The 20,019-nt window shown below is 43.4% G+C and overlaps 1 protein-coding gene across 1 annotated transcript in view; it reads left to right on the top strand.

Annotated features, from left to right (window-relative positions):
* The first annotated feature begins 2,875 nt into the window (after nucleotides 1-2,875).
* The window catches only part of LOC128886005 (receptor-type tyrosine-protein phosphatase kappa), a 42,124-nt gene continuing 24,980 nt past the window's right edge, over nucleotides 2,876-20,019 (top strand). The window contains exons 1-2 of the mRNA XM_054140491.1: nucleotides 2,876-3,688; nucleotides 10,290-10,557. Coding sequence (XP_053996466.1) covers nucleotides 10,293-10,557 — 265 coding nt within the window. The 5' untranslated portion in view covers nucleotides 2,876-3,688; nucleotides 10,290-10,292. The remainder of the gene's footprint in view (nucleotides 3,689-10,289; nucleotides 10,558-20,019) is intronic.

Genomic DNA, 20,019 nt, shown 5'->3' with positions numbered 1-20,019 from the left:
ATTTTATTTAATTAATGTTATTTTTATTTAACTAATCGATTATTATTGTTATATCGTTATTTGTGTTTCGTTCTTAATGATAGTCTCTCTTCAGGAATGAAACTTACGAGAGAAACTTGAAGTAAATATTCAGATTGATTAGTTTTCTTTCCGAAAAGTAAATACAAGAAGTATACGGGAGAAACTGAAATAAAATTTAATTACAAGATCGCGCCGATAGAGCCGTTGTAATTGGCCTCGACAGAGTGGCGCAGATCATTATTTCGTTTCAATGACTTTAGATTAGTCGAGCCGAGAGTTTAGCCGCATGTCGAATTTAATAAGGCTTAGCGAGGTGCTAATTAAATTTACACGTACCAAGCGTCGTGAAATTTAATTACGTTCTCGAGAATCAGAAGCAGCGCTTATCGTCGATGAGAGAGAAATACACGATAGACTACATAGAATTTTCGAAACAAAAGCTAGTGGAATATTAACGTCGATTAAAACGTAATAATAAGCATTCCACTTCACGCATTCAAAGTGTTTGAAATTCATTTCACGTATTGTCGCGATATCTGAAAGGTAGGCGATGCTTCTTTCTATCTTGGAGAGGACCTGATCGGAGAATCAGCCTCTCTTCATTGCACAGATCGTATGCTCGCGTTAGGGTTGTTCCCGACTTGGTGTACTCGATTAGGCGAAAGCCTGGAAAACTACGGATCAAGTGGGAACCGGCTGACCCCAATTAACGTTTTCCAATTAGATCTGAGCAACGTCGATCGTTCGAAGGAGATGGTCTGTGTAGGAGCTAGCGCGTTGCTCCGAGAGGGAATGTTTCGCGGTTATTTATAAGTTCGAGGGTCGTCGTTTAACCTTGCCCGACGTGGACCGTCAGGCATGTCACCTAACCGTTTTATTGCGACGTTCCTCGCGCCCCAACTCGTCCAATTGGGTCAGGTCTGCCTGGGTTTTCGGAGACCTGTCGCGCCCTTCTTTCTACACTATTTCGTCAATTTTATTTTTCCCTTGGATGACGCTGCTTCCTCTGTGACACAAATTTTATTGCCCTCCATTCCAAGTTATTGGACTCAAACAACGTACTCTTTTCTTTTATGTATCATTTTCAAATAAAAGGGGGGACGCATCGAGCTTCGAAAAGGTCTCGGCTTTTGCTCCTGTGAAAATGGTACTCGAATGGGCTCGGATCGAGATGAGATTAAACGTGTCCCAATAGTTGCGTCGACCTGGACAAATTTATGGATACTGGTAACTTGTACGCGGTGTTCAACGCAATTATCACGAATTCCAAGGGTATAAAGTATTACATGATCAAATCCATCGAATGGTTGCTCTGTTTGTAATGGAAAACAAAATGTTTAAACGACCGTTCCATCGTGAAATTATTTATGTTGGATCAATTCTTTCGCAGAACGCGAAATTTTCAAATGCCGTTTCGTAAAAGGAAACGCAACTCGTGAAAAAACGTGGAATATTTCGAGAGCTTCTTACTCATTGGAATGCAAACGGTGTTAAACTGTATTTGGCACAGGTTGTTTTAGGCCGTCTGGGAAATCCGATGGTTAGCTACTGCACAGCGTTGCACGCCGCGCCGTGCAACTGTTTGTCGATACGCAAATCAAGTTAAGTGGCAAATTGATGTGTCGACTATTTCAATTCTCGGAGTGAATCTTCACGCGACCCTTGGGTGTTTGTACTTATCGTTATTAAAAATAATATTAATAATGCAACGTGCAAATTAAAATGGTCAGGATCGAATCACAAAGTTTTCGATAGGAGTGCTGAACGGAAACGTGGAAGCAAATTTTCTTTTGAAAACGCTTGCACCCTCAGGGGCTATCGCTATGGTTGGTTGCGTGGCTACAGTACGGGCTTTGCAACCCCGAGGTACCCGAGCTATAGGAGGCCAGTAGGCACCAACAAATGTGGACCAAACACAAGACTAATGCGAATGTAATGTACGGAGTTGTGACAAAGTAATGTTAAGAAGAATGGAAATAATTGTATTACGATGTATGGGGATTCAGTGCGATAACTGAAGTGACAGTTATGTATTTAAATAAACCAAGTTCAAGCTCGAAAGCAATTGCAATCGAGTTTTTCAAGTGTTTCGCACAAGAATTCCGTGTAGTGACACTGTAAACGGAAACGCGAGTAATACTACTCGATTTCTATCTGTAGGGATTTTCCGAAGGGAAGTGGTAATAATCCGACAAACGAGAACCTTTGAGTATCATCGGTATTTCTTCTTTATCTCGAGACCTCGATGTAACGCGATTACCGCTTCCCTTTCAAAGTCGGCCCGACCGCGAAACAAGTTCCGTTTCAGAAGCTTAAAAATAGCGTACTTTCGAAGGGGCGAAGAATGACATTGTTCGATGTACAGTTCTACAACAATCGACAGGAAATAGTATTTGAGAAACGGAGTCGACTTGCCTCGAGCAATGTCTATCGAGTTGAAACCCCTTTGAAATTACGACGTAAACAAAAATACGTCGTAATCTGTCGTAACGATCAATTTAAAAAAAAAAAAAACTCGGCCTACGATGTTTTGCGGAGAAATTGACAAACACAAATAAGTTTTTACGATGGAAAGGAAAAACATCGGTACGCGAAGCTCGAGGACACGGTAGTTTCGGGTCCGACCTCTGCTTCGAGACTCGCTAAGAAAGCGGCCGAAGAGCGACCAGGACCACGCCCTCGGCGAAGAAGCGACGCCGACGCCGTCCTCCCCGCCCCTCTCGCGGGCGACGTGCCGCCGCCTAACATCGTTCTCTCTCGCGTTCACCCCCACCGCGAGGCCCCGGCGCCACTACCCCCGCTCGGGTAGCCTGTCGGCCCTAGGATCCTCTCTCGTCAGAGCGACTCGACTCATCGTGGACGGTGACTCGTCCGTCGCGACTCGCGCGTCGTCCAGTCTCTCACCGACCTCGCGCTCGTCAACGTCGTCGTCGTCGTCGTCGTCGTCATTGTTGTTGTCGTTGTTGTTGTTGTTATTATTCGGTACCGCCGCCGTCGTCGTCGCGTCGTCGTCGCTCGCTGTCGTCGTCGTCGCCGTCGTCGTCGTGCTGGTAGTGTACGTGGGCGCGAGTGTGTGAAAGCTTGTTCGTGAAAGAAACGTGGCTAGGTGAATTTCAGGGAATCGTTCGGTGAGAGAAACGTATCAGTTGCCTTGTACTTGGTACTTTTCGGTTACGCCGTATCATACACACCCCGTCGCTCTATATACGCGCATACGCACGTTTATTTATACGTTTATATATACGTATACAATTATATACAGAAGCGTATATACGTGCACATACGTATACGCGGGCTATCCTCGCGCAGAGACAGAGATCGAACGAAATCGAGCGAGATTTACGGGTGGATCGATGACATCGGTACGCAGCCGTCAAGTTGGAACCGGAAGCTGACCGCTGGATATACAAAACGGGACACGGTTTGTTGTTTGGTCGCGTGCCGGTCGCTCTGCTCGATTGCCTCTCCGACGGACGAGGGAGGGATCTCTGTTTATCCCCGATTTCGATCGATCGACCCTCGACGCGCGACCTGGATATCGCGCGAGGCGTCAATTGCCCGTTGTTGACGCGTGCACGTTCGTCTCTTCGGGAGAAGCGCGCCGAGAGGCTCCGAGCTGTTCCTGCCGGTCGAGGTGTTGGTTCTTCTGACCAGGATCTTGTTCGAGGTGAATTTCCATCTTATCTTTACGCTTTACACCGATCGAGATTTCACGCGAATCGGCCAATCGGCTCCATCGCGTATTTATATCTCGGGGAAGAGTTTGACACTTACGGTTCGCGCTGTTGTTGGCGTGACGTCGGCGTCGGCGTCGGCGTCGGCGTCGCGCATGCATCACCGGTATTTGAATCCGCGTGCGTAGATACATACGTACGTATTTATGTGACACGTTATACACTCGGGGTAGTGTGCTGGCATACGACGTCTGTGCATACAAGAAACGCGCGTCAGTCTCTCGAACTTGAGATTCGATTGCTTGCCGTTTTTATTTTGCTTTAACTTTAAAATACCATGCTTAGTCGCTAGGACCTAGTCGTTGCTTCTATCTACGCAGTGTTCGCGGAAACAAGACTTCGCAAACCTTCTATTTTCTTAAGGCACAGGCACTTTATGTTATAGCTGACCTAAGTTTAGCAATTTCGAAGCAGACATACAAACTATTGGAACGAATGCCAAGAAACCGTATCAACAAGCTCGCCTGATCGTCTCACTGCTCGAATTCTTCGTGAATTGTAGTGGCGCGTGGACAATGTATGCGATACAATTAGAAATCAACCGGAAGCGACGCAATAACTTAAAGTGGTAGCGTGTCGAAAAGGGACGGTTTGCCAACGAACGTTTATTAGGACATCTTAGTCTAAAGACGAAGAATAACGTTTGTACTCTTTTCGATAAACGGTGTAATCGCTCGCCGATTGAGATAAATACAAGACAAAGTACCCTTCGATTGTATCGCGTTCTTCACGCATTATATACCTCGAATTGTTGCTTCATAGCGTAGGTACGTATGTACATATATGTCCTTGTTACACCGCTTGTTGATAGATTAAACGGTACGCACAATGCGTGCGTATCTACACATGTATATGTAACGACCATTACACATCCGAATACGTGTTTACACACACCGTGCCTCGGTCATCGGTTCATTACAATATTATTAATCTCCCGCTATGTTTCTAACAAAGTTATACTAACGAGAGATATTCGCGAATCGCTCGATCCAAATGAAAACTTGCAGGATTATCGAGCGGTGAGTAACTAGAGACAAGTATTATTACTTCCAGTAATGCATCTGTATACGCGGTTAAATTATTCGTTTAGAAGCCCTATGGATATTATCGACGATACCCTGTCACAGGATAAAAGTACCCGTTTAACGGTAGATCGAACTTCCTTAAAGAAGTTTCTTTCAAGACTCGTACAGTTTACGACGTTAAATTTTTAAGAACTCGTCGAAGGAAGACCTAACTTTTAATAGAATTCGATGCTTGGAAAACCGAAAGTATCGATTTGGCTAAATAAGGATAACATAAAAACATACATTTATCGCGAGCAGGTAATATATTTTTGTACGAATTAAATTCTTTTCATACGCAGCATCGTGGAGAAAGTAGTTCGCATATTGTGCGCGTAGACTATTGTAACTGCTATGACATTCTTCGTGAAATTTTTCCCTACGATATTCGTGTAGTCGGCACAGTAAATGCATAGAAAAACGCATCATTACGGTTTTCCATGCGTTTCGGTATCCACTCTCGCTATTCCCCCGTGTTCTGTGTCAAATTTATAGTCAAGGACGCGTGGAATTCTTCAAGAAATTTCAATTTCCCTCTTACCGATGTTCAAACCCATTATTATTGCATTAAATCTTTAGTACGCTTCTTTCCAGCCCGATGTCGATACAAATGACGATCGCCAATAAACACGGAACGACGCGACGTATAAATCATAAGCTCTGCGACCCAAGGAGGGTCAAACTTTTACGAGAGTCAATCAATATTTGTTTCGAGAGAGCTTCGCGAACACCTATCATTTTGGAGGGAGATCTCCGATAATTTATAGATATGTTTACCAGCGAAAGAGGAAATTTACGTTCATAAATTTACCAGTTTATTTACTCGTATCAGCCCACGGTATTCAATAGGCAAGCTGAAATGCGAGGAGAATATGCGACTAGAAATATGGGGGTGAAATTCGAGTACGCGACGGAGAGCGTTAGATATTTTTTGATTTTTAAAAGAAACTGAAAATACGTCGCTGCAACGAATAAGGACCCTCCTCGTAAATTATTTCGAATTTGAATTGCTCGTTATCGTCGCGTTTCTATCGAAGAGGATCAGAATTAAATGTCGAAAATGGTACATTAAGCGATACTCGACAAGACCAAATACAGTTGAATTACTTTTATCGCGTTTATCGTCTACATATATTGTATCATTTTACGGATATTTCGTGAACCAATAACGATTGAACGCAGTCGTTCGAATTCGCGATACGTGTTGTTGCGAAAACGTGACAATTAATGGGCAAAAGTATCGATTTACGAACTCGATTCGATGATGTACACGCAGTACGGTGAATTATCGCACGACGATAAACGATTATCCACGAGAGAAACGAGTGAAAATAAAGTTGGAAGGTATCTTCTTCGTATGTAAAAGTAGCAAATCGCGAGACTCGGAGTGGTTTGGCGAAAAATATTTTCAAATACAGCGGCGAATCTTAATAGAAGAATCTTCTTACCGCAGAAGGAATATTTCGGCCGTAAAGCGAGAGAATGAAGACCTCTTGACACTATTTTTTAAGAGGCCGTTAAGTTTGTTAGTACAGACAATACGAGCAGAGCAGCGTAAAAAAGTGAAACGCCTGTGGAACACTGCTCGGAGATTATCGTCGGATTTATAACCAAAAGGGGAAAAGGAAACGAATTGCAAAGGTGGAACGACGGTATTCATGTTCGTAAACCGGATTCGACGACCGCTGATGAATTCGTCCAATTCTTAATTTTCGTAAATCGGATAGTTTCCCTCAAACAGACAGAAAAACGTAGTTTTTGTTGAGTCACGAGCAAAAAATTTCAATTAATGGGAACTTTATCAATGTAAAAGATGATTTACACTATTTTGTGGATCCTGAAAGGCCACAATTTTCAATCGCTGTCCTACATAGATCAGTAGACTCGAAGCTGTCGGTTCGATTATGTACTCGCACGACGATCGTACGAGCGTGTAAATCCAGGGCTATTCACCGTCGACGCGCGTTAAGACCAATCTCGCCGAGACCATCGTAATTCTCTGGCTTAAACGTTTCTGCGATAAATCTAGGTAAACGTGCGAGTCTCCTGCGGTGATTCGGGGCAATTCGTTTTATTAATTAGTGGATCCTTAACGATTTTGCGGGAATTAATCGCATCCACAGGCGCAAAACTCCGGGAATTGGTAAATTTCTTTGTATTGGTTCCCGTATCGCGTTTCGCCGATGGAATTGCGGAGAATTCATTTAATTGCGTGCACAGTGTTTCTCAGCGAGCGCGGACGGGTTTTGTTTGCGGAAGTAAATCGTCCTCGTGGCGCTTCTTTCTATTTAAAGACGATTAGCGAGATGTTTAATTTCAACGGATACTCGGGTTACCGACTGATTTTTAATTAAGACTTAATCGGAGTACTTGTTAATTAGGCGCCTCGGGTTAAGCATACATTTTTGCAGTCGGAACGGGATAATTAAGTTTTGAGCAGATTCAAATTATTACAGACCGAAAAAAGCGTTGCTCTTGCTACGTTGAGGCGTGTAATTATTTTGCTACGTTAAACGGTAACTCGGTTATTTGGTAGTTTATCGTAAAAATTAACGAACGTTGCATCTCGTATATCATTTCGGCTGATATTAAAAGATATACTCTAGAGATGCTTGGTATAAAGTTACCATCAGAATTTCATTACTTCTGTAGACTAAACACTTAAAAAGAATGGAACTTAAATATTCAGGAGTTTGTTAGTATCGTAAAAGTTCGCAAGATTATCAAGGTTCCAAAGTGAAAACGTCTCTGTGGGACAAAATAGAGAGAAAAGAATAGCGAGGCGCTTTCGTCGGTGCGACGACGACGCCGACGCCGACGCGACGTTGGAAATGGACGTGACAAATTTACATTGTACCTAAAATTTGAGAAAGAACACGTTACGAGAATTACTATCAGAATTCGTGCGTCATGGTGTTCGCCTCACATATAACTGGTACGTTGGAAACGATTGATTTAAAATAAACATCAATCAAATCATCAATAACAATACCATGATAAGGTTGATATCAATTATGCAAAGGCCTCTTGTGGGTCGGAATTTGAAAACCTTGAAGAAGAATTGAAAGATCGACACGGTGGTCAATAACCGACCTTCGGTAGCGTCGAAGCCCGAACACGACTTACAAAACATTTAAAAATAACCCCGCACGCAGCTCTCGACCCGGAAACCTTGAGATCTTTAACTTGCTGCGAAGTCGACGAATTTCCAACAAAGCTTCGGTGTGCATCGTACAAATTTATAACATTTTTTGGACCCTCTCGACTAGTGTTATGAGCAGCAGCGATATACAGGGTGTCCCAAAAGTCGGGGAGGAGCCGGAAATGGGGGATAGCTGAGACGATTCTGAACAACAATTTCCTTTGCAAAAATGTCAGATGGGGCTTCGTTGAGGAAATATTAAGCGAAAACCTCGACCAATCAGAACGCGCGTAGACCGTTGGAGCGGCCGCGATAGCGAAGGCTACGCGCGCTCTGATTGGTCGGAGTTTTCGCTTAATATCTCCTCAACGAAGCCCCATCCGACATTTCTGCAAAGGAAATTGTTGTTTAGAATCGTCTCAGCTACCCCCCATTTCCGGCTCCTCCCCGACTTACCCTGTATACGACAGAGTTCTTAAAAGTATCCTCTTTAAATTAAATTTCAGTTTACAAAGTTCCTTTTGTCCCTTAATTGAAATTAATTTTATACTCGCCGACGTGCAAGACGAGCAGCACGTGTAAATGTACAATTCGTCTCTCGACGATGCTCGTAACGAGAGTTATTTGTTAGCGAAATAAATGTCGCGCGTCTTAACCAGCCGGTCTGTACTCTGCTGGCCATATACGGGACGCCGCGGCGCGCCGCGACGCGGGCGTCTGTTTCTAGTTACGTGGCTGGAATGGAACATTTCGCGCGGAACCAAGTATTATCTACAAGACGAAATGAACTATCTAAATAAAGGAACTGGATCAAGTCTGGGTTTTTCGTATGTTAGGAGTATATTGTCATGGTTCTTGACGGGCATTGACTCATCCCGTTACATAACTATTCTAGCGATATTCTTGGGCGAGGGTGCGACGAAGTACAGGTAAATCTGTATTAGTACGCTAAATATAATACTACATGCGTCACAATGTATCTTTCGGTTTACTTTTAAACCTGCGTCCAGAATTTTTCTTATTTACCGTCGCCGTGATATTCGAGTCTTTCCTTTTTACAAAATTCGTTTCGAACCTGATCCGACTGTAGAGCGATATACTTGTGAAGGTCTGACGTTCTCGTGAGAAGTAGACGAAAATTTCAATTCCTTCGAGTTTCAATGCGAGTGTTACATTATTATTCGTGTAAGGACTAGGAAATACGTGGTTACGTGGCCATCCTCTCATCCGCGTAATGCAAAATTGTAAATCTCCAAAATGGCGAGGAAGTCACGTTCGGATCACGAGTTCGATTCGTCTGATAAAATCTAAACTGTTACTATCCCGAGTCCAAGGAACGGTACGACGCACGCGTGAAAAGTTACTTCCCTACAGTTTCGTTTGCCAATTGGCCGAACTTTCGTCTCTATCCTCTGCCAGTTTGTGTGCGGCTCGGACACAGCTCGCGTAGTCGGTCGAAAGAGATGATCGTCGATCTTTAGGATCTCTGGAAATCGAGCGGGAAAGTTTGGTGGATTCAAAATTATCCCATTTTTTTACTCAACTTTAATATATACATATATTTAGTTGAGAATTATATGAACCAACGGTAAACGTTAAGTAAGCAGGGACGAGTCAAGTATTGGACGATCGACGACGCCAAGTTTAGATAGGACTGGCGCGAGCGATGTCGGCCGCGGCCGATTAGAAAATACAAGAGAATGTTTATTCCAGAAACGTATCCGCGACCGAGAACTTAACTTTTTGCCTGATGTATACGACGGTAGCGTTGTATGGCTAATGTATCCGCGCATTCACGAAGCGCGTCGTTGCTACGACGAGAGTTACTCGAACGAACCCATTAGAATTATTTGTCGACTTAGTTAACCGTGGGTATGTTTGGAACATTTGCACCGGTTTGCGACATATAGTCCACGTTGTGTTCGATATAGTAGTTTGCCGTATAGTTGACGGTACGCTGCCGCTTATAATTATTCCTTAAATAACGTATTCCAACTTTGCTCTCGTATAATTAATTTCGTTTCTAGCTTTCTCGCGCGTTTAACGTACAAAATTTTGCGAGATATACTCAAAGTTCAATTAATAATTGCTACCTAGCGCATAGAGCTGTACATGTATCTACATTTCGTATATTTTATTATCGTTATACATTTGAAAGTTATCACGACAATAACATTCGATGTCAAAGGACACGATAGACTGAAAACTCTGTTAATTGAAAAGTACGATCGCTAAAACGGATATCCGTTTCATCCGTTTGAAATTAGTTTTTTATCCACGATAAATTCGAATTCGTGTTATCAGCAGTGGTTTGCATTTTGTTTTTAGAAAATGTCGTCGCTAAGGACGCAATCAACCGGCGGCGGGGTCCTCGGCTTGAGCAGCGTCGGTTCCGATCGCACGGGAGCCACTTCGACCGCTGGCGGTTCTCATTCTCACTCTCACAGGAAGCACCATCATCATCACAGAAGCAGAAGCGCGCCGAGGGCGCCAGAGAAACCGCCTAGGAGGCGTCATCTTAATCCCGGTCACAGCCTCGCCTCCATTCCCAGTCAAATTAAACTGTCGATGTTGAACAGCGGCCTCATCTCGTTCGGTGAGTCCTAGCCTGCTTCAATCTGTTAATAGATCCGGGTTCGCCACCCGTTTCATTTTCCATCGGGTCGACGCTGACGCCGACGTCGAAGATCTATCTCGGATCAAGCCCGAGAGACAGTAATTCGTTCAGAAGGGATCGAACGCGTGTTTTGTCGATGATGACCACCGTGTTTGCGTCGGATCGTTCATTATCGAGCGATTAGTCGCGTTTGTGTAGTCTCGACTGGCATTTTTGCTCGCAGACTATGCTAGAGTAGAGATTAGGGGATTTGGAGATACAGGGGATCGATATACCAACCTCGAATACCAACGGTACCATTCAATCTAGACATTTTCAAGGTAGAAAGCGTTGGTAATAAACGTCGGCGTAGGTCTACGTTTCGGTTTTGAACGTACATCGAACGAGGAACGAACTTTTCGCTGCACCTTATAATACTATGTATAATAAATTCGTAGAAATTATCCTTATCTGGCTATACGAACTTGAGATTCATTGCAATTAGTACGAAGTAGCGGCTCGTTCGCGTCGACTGGCTTGCTATTATTTCATCTCGGTTTAACTCCAACACGGAGTATTCCCAAAGTTTTATTTCGTTTCCTATTTCTCTTGGCGGACTTTGACATCTCGTCCTACGACCAATTGAAAAGTTTACGATGCGTTAACAGCCAAGTCTCTGAACTCGTTCGAGATGATGAAATAACCCGAGAGTGCCGAGTGTAACACCATTTCATAGCGATAAGTCATTGTACGTGTAAACGCATAGATATAATACAGTACGCGATAACTTTCGAACATTATTTCTACTGCGCTGTACCGTCAGCGTTTAGAGACTTGAGTTTCCAAAATTCGTGGAAATGAGATTAACGTAAAAGTGGTTCGCGTTTAATGATTCCAATTGGTTATACCACAAGTTCTTTTATATGTACGAAAAAGAGAAGAGAATGGAAGGGACGGCCTTTGTAGAGTTCTGAAAGGACTTTTTTTCTTCGTTACAGCATCAGTGCGGGATAAAAGTGATCCGTAACTTGATTCGATCAAGTACGGCATTTCTGCCGAGGCTTTTTGAACCGTTTTAGACGCTTTTAGCTCGACCAGCCCTCTCGTCTTTCACGTATCGCTTCATGCAATACTTGTACGGCTTCGATGAGGATGCAATGCGCAATAAAATTGTAAGATAAGGTCGAAATCGATCATTGCTATTTTCATCGTTCCACCGCTACGAGTGTAGTATACATTTGCGTGATCGAGAAATACACGGTATAGAATCGCCAAGAGGTGATTTCTCACGACGAGAGTTTTCCTATCTTATACAGTCTCGGATGTCTTAGACCATTGGTAATACGGTAATTGCTAATGAAAGTCGTCGCGATAAATACTTGTTTTACTTGTTTCGTTGTTTTTGAAGTGTATCAAATGTTCCGGTGGCATTTAAACTTGTTTCACGAAACACGTCTATTTTTCGAAAACATTAAGAAAATTAAATTCGGTTTTCTTCGAAATAGCCTCAGAAATAGAACACCGCGGGAATCATTACTATAAATAGGAACGTAAATACGCGCAAGATTACGGGCTGATAATAGAATCGGCATCTTAACGGTGCAAGCAAACAGCTGAAATTGGAACGCAGGTTAAACAGAATTTCGGAACAAGTCGAGTGGAAGAGTTAAGCGGGGACATAAGGTTTCGTGCTTTATCGCTTTTGCTTCGGTTGCGCCAAAAAGCTGCAAGTAGCTTTAATCAGCGTGGAGTTGGAAAGCTTCGCGACGTACTTCTCGGCGAACGTGTTTCTACAACGACCGATATCCGCGTCACAAATCCGTACTCCAAGCCTTGGTTCGATGCTTGCCGATCGATGAGACGTACAGGGCAATTTTTCCTTTGTCGAATCGTGCGATAAATCGTTGCTCTAAGAATCATCGAAATTCTTGTATTAGAAGAGTGTAATGTCGTCCTCGAAGGGGTACAATTATCGCAGCGTAAGAGTTTGGTTTCGAATTGTGCCTTTCACGAGAACTAAATACGAACTAAAATGTAATTACAACATAGTAGACTGGTTACGAACTCTGCGGGTTTGTTGTTACGAGTATCGCGTATCCCATTCGCAACGGTCACGAAAGATACACACACGGGGAGTTGGGAAATTTGCTCATAACAGGATCGACTTGTTAGTTTCACAGTCACTTTGCGCGAGATAGGATCACGGGATCATGCTCGTGCAAAAACCGTATTAACGTCAACGTGACGTACTATTATGGCATATTTACTCGTAAGTCACTTGAAACATTACCTGAAAGTCAAACGAATGCAACTGGATTGATTTACAGGGAACGGTTGTTACAGAATCAATCGAGTAACCCTTCTTTATTCGTGGGAGTATGTAAATTCTTTCGAATAGATCGCGGTTCGATGTTAAGCCGGTCCAAGGTTTATTTTGAATAGGAACGAACGATGGATGTGTCTGGTCGGTATCCGGGTTAATCCACTTGGGTTTCAACTTCTATTCTTGAGGTTCCCTCTCTTGCTTCTCCTTGTCTTTCGAGTTATTGTTCGGTCGTTTCCTTCTATCACGGCATGTGCATGCAAAAACAACTGTCAGCATAAATGCATTCTTATAAAATAAAAGTTGAGGCATGTTTCAATTAGAAATACGCAATTTTCGTAAATATAAACGTACGTATACGTATTCGTTATAGACGCAGCTTTCTTTAAAAGGGTAGTCGGATCGGTAGGTTATCTCGCGCAAAATGAAATGCTCGTTTTCCCGTCAATTCTACTGACTTTTTCCAACGTTTTTTTTTTTTTTTATTTAACGCGTTCTTTAGAAAAAATTCCGAGGCGGTTCTCGCGTGCGTTCTCCTGTATTCTCGTTGCTTCTTTTCGATTTTCGCGTCAACCGTGGAAAAACGGCAAGAAAACATTGCTTCGAACAGCGCGAGCTGCGTGCACACAAATGAAATTCAGGTTGAGTTGTCTGAAGGACTCCGACAAACCTTAATTTCTGCCTATGCATATTTCATTCCATAACGCAATACTTTACGGTCTAGAAATTGAGAAGAAATGTTCGGGAGTACAGCAGAATTCGTTCGCTGATATAATAAAGTTTTACCGATGCGTGTTCCTCCGTCTAATATAATCTTAGCAAAGTTTTCCACATTTTTCTATGATATCTAGGAGATACTTTTCCATGTTGCTTCGCTCTTTAAAGGAATGCAATTTTCGCTACGGTCGGATTTTTACGAGGCAACGCGACGTCGCTTCGCGTATGTACAATTTCAATATTGATAACGAGTCGGAAAATACTTTTGCGAAACGGGACATTTTTATAGAACGTGTGCGACGTAAATTTATTTTACCAGTGTTTTCGTTTCACAATATGTATATTTTGTCGCGTTTGGGATGAAACAGCCGGGAAACGAGCGAAATATTAATTTCGACACGCTTTCGGACTATCTGCCATTTATCGGAGAGCGTGGAAACAAATGATGCGAGTCGGTACAAATTTTGTCCGTAACCTTGCTCGAAGGTGTTTCTTTCCATGTCAGTGACACGAACAGAAGAGGGTACTGTTACGAAGGGTTACGCGAACGTAAGACGCGCAAGAGACATATTCTGCGTTTCTTCTTACGCTGTACTATTTTCAGAGAGGCATGTACCTACCGCAAATACAGGGGACAAGAAAATCGTGTTAGAGAGGAGCAGCACCAGACAAACGTATAATACAGTTTATATAGTTATTTTCCTTGAAATGTTTTCCCTAATGGAAATATAGATTACAAAATTCACAATTACACGCGAATTTATAGCCTCGGTGTGTTTCTTTTCATTTGGTACAGTACAACGGAATCATCCTCGCTTACAAATCTCGTTGAAAAAACACATTAAAATTACCAACTCGGTGGAACATAAAGCTTACTCGCGTAATAAAAAATGAAAACGTTTAATCGCAACGCACTCCTCCGTAAACGACCAGTACACGTTACGTTGATCTCTTAACATAACAGAACATCGCAAATTTTATTCGGCGTAGTGGCTTTTGCAAATGCCTCATGAATGTACAGTTTACCGGTATTTGGACAAACTTGCATCCGACAAATTATGCAAAGCATAGTCTTTCTCTAACCTTTCTTTTCCCTTTGAAGATATTAGAGGCTCGACGGTACCCGTAGTCTGGAGAGATACCGAGTCTCGATTCGACGCCGGCTTCCACTGATTAATTCAAAAGTGAAAAGGTTAAATATTAAACGGTGAATATTACGGTGAACGTGGAAATTCTCAAAGTCGCGAGAGAAACGCAACGGAACCAGCTATGGACACCGTGTTTCTGTGTACCGAACGTTTCAAAATTATAGCACGAAAATAAAATTACTGACCCAGTGACCGAGAGCCCTTACTCTTCCTCCCAGTTTTCGTGTCACTGGCGCAAACACGCGATGGTAACAGGGTTACGCGGACGGAATCACGGCGAGACGAAAGAAATGCACTCCGACGCATTCTCCGAGCCTTCTGCGATCGTGAATTATTTTTAACGCATCGTAAGTATGCGCGGGACGCGTCACGAGGCGTTTTGCTCGTTCTTAGAATCGAAATCGACGGTGTGAGTTCTTCTTCGTTGATCTTGACACGAATACGCGTAACCCAGTACCGCGAACGTTGTCCTTTATCGGCTGGCTTCGGCTCGCGTCGCGATGGAAATAAAGCATCGCGTTCCCCGCGAGCTTTGGCTCGTCTACGATCCACTGGGCCGGATGCGAGCAGTATCAACGTCCGTTCTTTTCCTCCCGATTGATTTATCGCCTTCTGACAAGCGTTGCACTCCGTGTGTTGCGGCACGACTCGGGAACGCTTTTTAATCGACTCCCCTTTGCAAATTTGACCGTACTGTTGCGATTAATCGAATCCGGAAAATCAAGGTAGGACGAGGTAAACTTTGGAAAATGTCGGTGTAACCTTTGAAATCTCGGTGTTGCGTTAGTTAAAACGGTGGATCGGCTGAAACCGGGTCGCGGTCGTAATTTTTATCCGCGAATAAGAAATAGCGCGCGAGAAGCAAAGAGTCGTGCGACGAGTGCGATGAACGGAGGGAAACATTGACGAAGAGATAGAAAAGCTCTGGAACAAAAAGGGTGAACCTTGGATGGGTGGTGGTTGGCGGCCGAGTGAAACGGCGCGAAATAAAAGGAAGAGCAAACGTTTGCGCGGGAGCTGGATGTCATTCAATCCCGTTCACCAACCTCTCGTGGGCCAAGCAAAAAAATATTGTTTGTCGTTTGGTGACACTTTTTCCCTTCCCCGCCATTCGCAGTTATCCCGCGGACGTTCCTCGTTTTCCACGCGGCGGAAGGTAAAAAAAAATGGGTTAATGGATTTTTCGATCTTTGCTGTACACGTTCGATTTACGTAGAATGGGAGTGCGCAATGAAACTTGTTCGTCGAGAAAACGAGGGTTGAAAATTCATGGGGTACGCGTTCGATCGCAGCTGTCGTGTCTCTGATCCATTGCTCGCTGTTGCGACTTGCATTGGTGTTTGTAGGTGTGTATCGTACGCATTGATAGCGTTTTAAATGGTTCTGCTTAATTACGCAACGATAATATTGGCAAGCGATTTTCCGAGACCTTCGACAAACTCGTTTTACCCATTTTCCATGCATTTCTCTTCGCAACCATCATCAATTCCCCACGTTACGTGCATCGAACTTTTGCGATCGCTTAATACTCGAATCGTTCGACGCCTTGTTCTCAGCTAAGCTTGACAAATGCTTCGATAGAAGACAAAAGCAGCAGCTATTACGTGTTTTCTGCGTTCCTGTGTGAAAATTAATGATCGCCCCTGTTTTCGTTGCGAAGCACTGAACAGGAACCGTCAGACAACATTGTTACGTTCCGCTCGATCGTGCTGCTGCCTGTTGCATAACGCGAGTATAAATCGATTGATTCGACGCTTTTCGTTAGATTGAGTTCGATGAATTAATGGGTGTCGAGTCGCGAGTCGTGTTCTAGATGCGACGTGGCCGTTCGTTTCAGAACTTTAGTAATAAGGATACACGAATTACACGTGTAATCGATTTCATTAGCGACAATTGTGGCGTCATCTTTCAAAAGATTACAAATATTTACCGAGAAGAATTCTAAACGACTTTGTTCGATAATACCTCTTGCTCGAGTGCTTCCTGTTTTCGGATCTCGAGCTCTGCAAACCGGGAAAATGTTTCTACGAATGCTGCTGCAAGAGCGGTTTATAAATAAACCATCATCGGTTAAGGCTGTCTATGTAGCTACGCTAAAACTTATAGAATCAGGACGCCAGATCGAATATCCGAGGAATGTCTATTGGGAAGGCTCGACGTGGTCCTCTAGGTAGTCCTCTGTCATCGTGCAAACGACTCTTCTCAATCACGGCAAGGTCTTCAAGACACCCCTCTGCAGCCCCTCTCTCCCCCCCCCCTTCTCTCACACTCTCTCTCTGTCGAGCTTCGGTCGAAAAGCCACTAACGGTGCTACCAGTATTACGAGGTAATTGGCTTTACTTGGCGCAATGACAAGTTCGCATTTAGCTGGACATACGAAGCATCGCGCACCACCACCACTTGGAATTCTTCGTTTGAAACGTGTCAGGAACGCGAATCGCGCGTAGCTTTTCGACGTTTTCTCTGGCAGCGAGACGCACGCGATTCCGTCGAGGCAATAACCGCAAATCGTCGGTCTGTCAACGTTGACATGATACACCTGCGTCGCAAAATCAGACGCGCGTTTACACAAACATTATTATTGTTAATCTGCCGATAATCGCGCTTCCAGTTAATCCACAGGACGATACAAGTTATTAGTTTTAAAGAAGACACGCGGAAATTTGAATAACGAGCAGACTATTGTGCTTCGGGTTGGAATCGGGTGCACAGGAAAGTTTGAATAACGAGCAGATTTCTATACCACGGAATACAACCCGGCGTATAACGTGATTCGCTAGATCCGTGTGTGTAATCTCTGATACATACCGACCAATATTTACATAACTCTTGCGGTGGTCATGTCTACCGGGCTGATCGAATATTCTCTACGAAAGGTATAACGGGTTCGTACTTTGAAAGTCATACTTTACTTTCGAATAAACTTTTTCGTTCTCGTGATAAATTCGCGCGATTTTTCCCAACAGATTTGAGAACTCATTATTCCACTCGTACTATAGCGGACCAGTCTCAACCTAGATTTCCCGTGAAATATAGCTGATCGCGTACCTTGAGAAATATTCTCCGTATGCGGTGAAAATTTTCAATGGAATTCACCGTTAGGGTTGCACCGAGAATGCTCACAATTCTAAAGACGAATCGCTCAAAGGAACATCATTCCGACCTTGCCTAGTCGCTATAGTTACCGAGACACGGTGATCGATCACTTAGCACCGTTTTACGAAGACTTTGGTTGCATCGATAATGGGGGATGCAAGTTTTCGATGTAACCAAGGTAATTTAACGGTGGTGTGATTAATGGGTTAAACGATTTAACGAGGATCGCAACGATCGGTGGGATAACGCGTTCGAGTGGTCGTAGATCTCGGTGCGTTCTCGATCTGAAGATGATATCAAGAATCCGGGGGATGCGTTTAAAAATAAATTCACGGAACCGAATGATCTCGCAGCGACCGATATTGCGGCAAAAGTGGCAACTTTCACGCGAATTTAGGATGGCCATGCACTTGACGGTACGTTTAACGCGTTCGAGATAGCGAATAATTGAGCGGAACGTGGAAATTACGTCTCCGTGAACGTGTCTTGTTAAAAGGTGTGGAACTCTGAAATGCTTTTCATTTTCATTTAAAAAAACTCGTCTACGCCGTCGGCGTTAAGTAGCGTGGCTAGTTGTCACGATTTTCGACGTTCGCGCAGCTCTTATCCACATTCGAGTCGCGAATCTCTGAAAGACGGGTGCGTTTGTATAATAACTCTAACCGTAGGAGACCTAAATCCAGGAAAACCCTCCACTTGGCGGACAATGGCAAGTTTGCGCGCAAACACAACTCTGTTAAGTGTTTGATGGGATATACAAGGAGTTGGACAGTTTGGGCTATTAGAGCCAGCGATGGGATTAAGTATATCTCAAGTAATATCGACGTTTACGTTCAAGTTTGCTTCGTATAATATAAGCGAGCGTCCAATTTTCGAGGTTGATCTTGGTGGCAGGCGAAGGAGGCCGGAAAATCGAGTTGGATGGAAGTCTCTTTCGTCGGGAACAGTTTTCTCTCTTTGGAGCACGCTGGAAAATCGATATCGGTTTGGCCGTTCATCGAACGCGTTCGAGGCACAACGTCTCGCTGCCGAAGAGCTTGCGAACCACCGAGAGCTTTCACGTTGGTGGTAAACATGAGCGAGCAAGCGTGCAGGCATGCAGACGTGCAAGTGTGCAGGTGGTTTCGAACAAGTAGGCGCATTCGTTGCGAATCGAAATAAAAGAGCCCACCAGGATAAACTGAAGCTGAACGTCGTGAGAAATCGATGGTCTTTGATGCTTGGTCGTTTAACTGATACGTTTTAACTTTTAAACGCTACAATGATAAACGAATGATTAAGTATCGCATTTACGCGCGCCTGATATATCGACAATTAATTATTAAACATAGGAAGGAAAAGTGAGATGTTCGATAAGCTGATTTCAAAGAGTAGTCGACGCCGAAAATATTCACGGTAGAGTAATAAATAGCCCGGCTATTAAATCTTTGCTCTGGTAATTAATGATACTCTCGGACAGGTAATAACTCTTCATTAGAGCTACCTTCCATTTTTCTTCTCCACTATACATAATTACTGACTTTATTGTTTCTAACTTTATTGTTTCTAAAATAACCGTGTTCGTCGTTAGCATATAGAGATGCTGCGACAAACTCTTTGTTTTAATCTCACGTTTAGTTGTACTCGATCAAGTTGCACACACGAAAGAAAATATACGAGATTCCGTTAAAGTGCGTCAACAGACGGAAATGACCAAGCACCGATACCGGTAATAGTACCAGGCGTTCCGTGAAATTCGGATGATGTTATCAATGAGATGTAATCTCACACGCTACTACTAGAGTGTGCATCCTCTAAAGCGATCCTCTCGTGTGCTCGTATGCATCGTCCAGTCATGTAGGTCAACGTATACATATCAAATCACCGTCGTGTTTGTGTTGCCTAATGATCGTTCCACCATAATAATCCGTTTGCTCACGCTATCGAATTAAAATCAATACGTTCGGGTGAAGCGTCCAGACGATTTATTTTATCGAACCTAAGGATACGTGGACATCTGTTTCATTTACGTACACGTCAACAAGTTACTTGATTTAAAAGTCAAATTCCATTCGTTTTTACATTTCATTTTTTTCATTCGATTCCGGTATTTGCTTTTATCGTTATTTTCACTTTAACTTCGTTTGCAGATTTGTATGCATAGGGAGGAGAAGTTTAATTAAATATTCCCTTAGGTCG

Source organism: Hylaeus anthracinus, unplaced genomic scaffold, assembly GCF_026225885.1.
Source record: "Hylaeus anthracinus isolate JK02 unplaced genomic scaffold, UHH_iyHylAnth1.0_haploid 11982, whole genome shotgun sequence".
Lineage (NCBI taxonomy): Eukaryota > Metazoa > Arthropoda > Insecta > Hymenoptera > Colletidae > Hylaeus > Hylaeus anthracinus.
The sequence above is the reverse complement of the archived record's forward strand: the minus strand, read 5'-3'. Positions and strand labels throughout refer to the sequence as shown.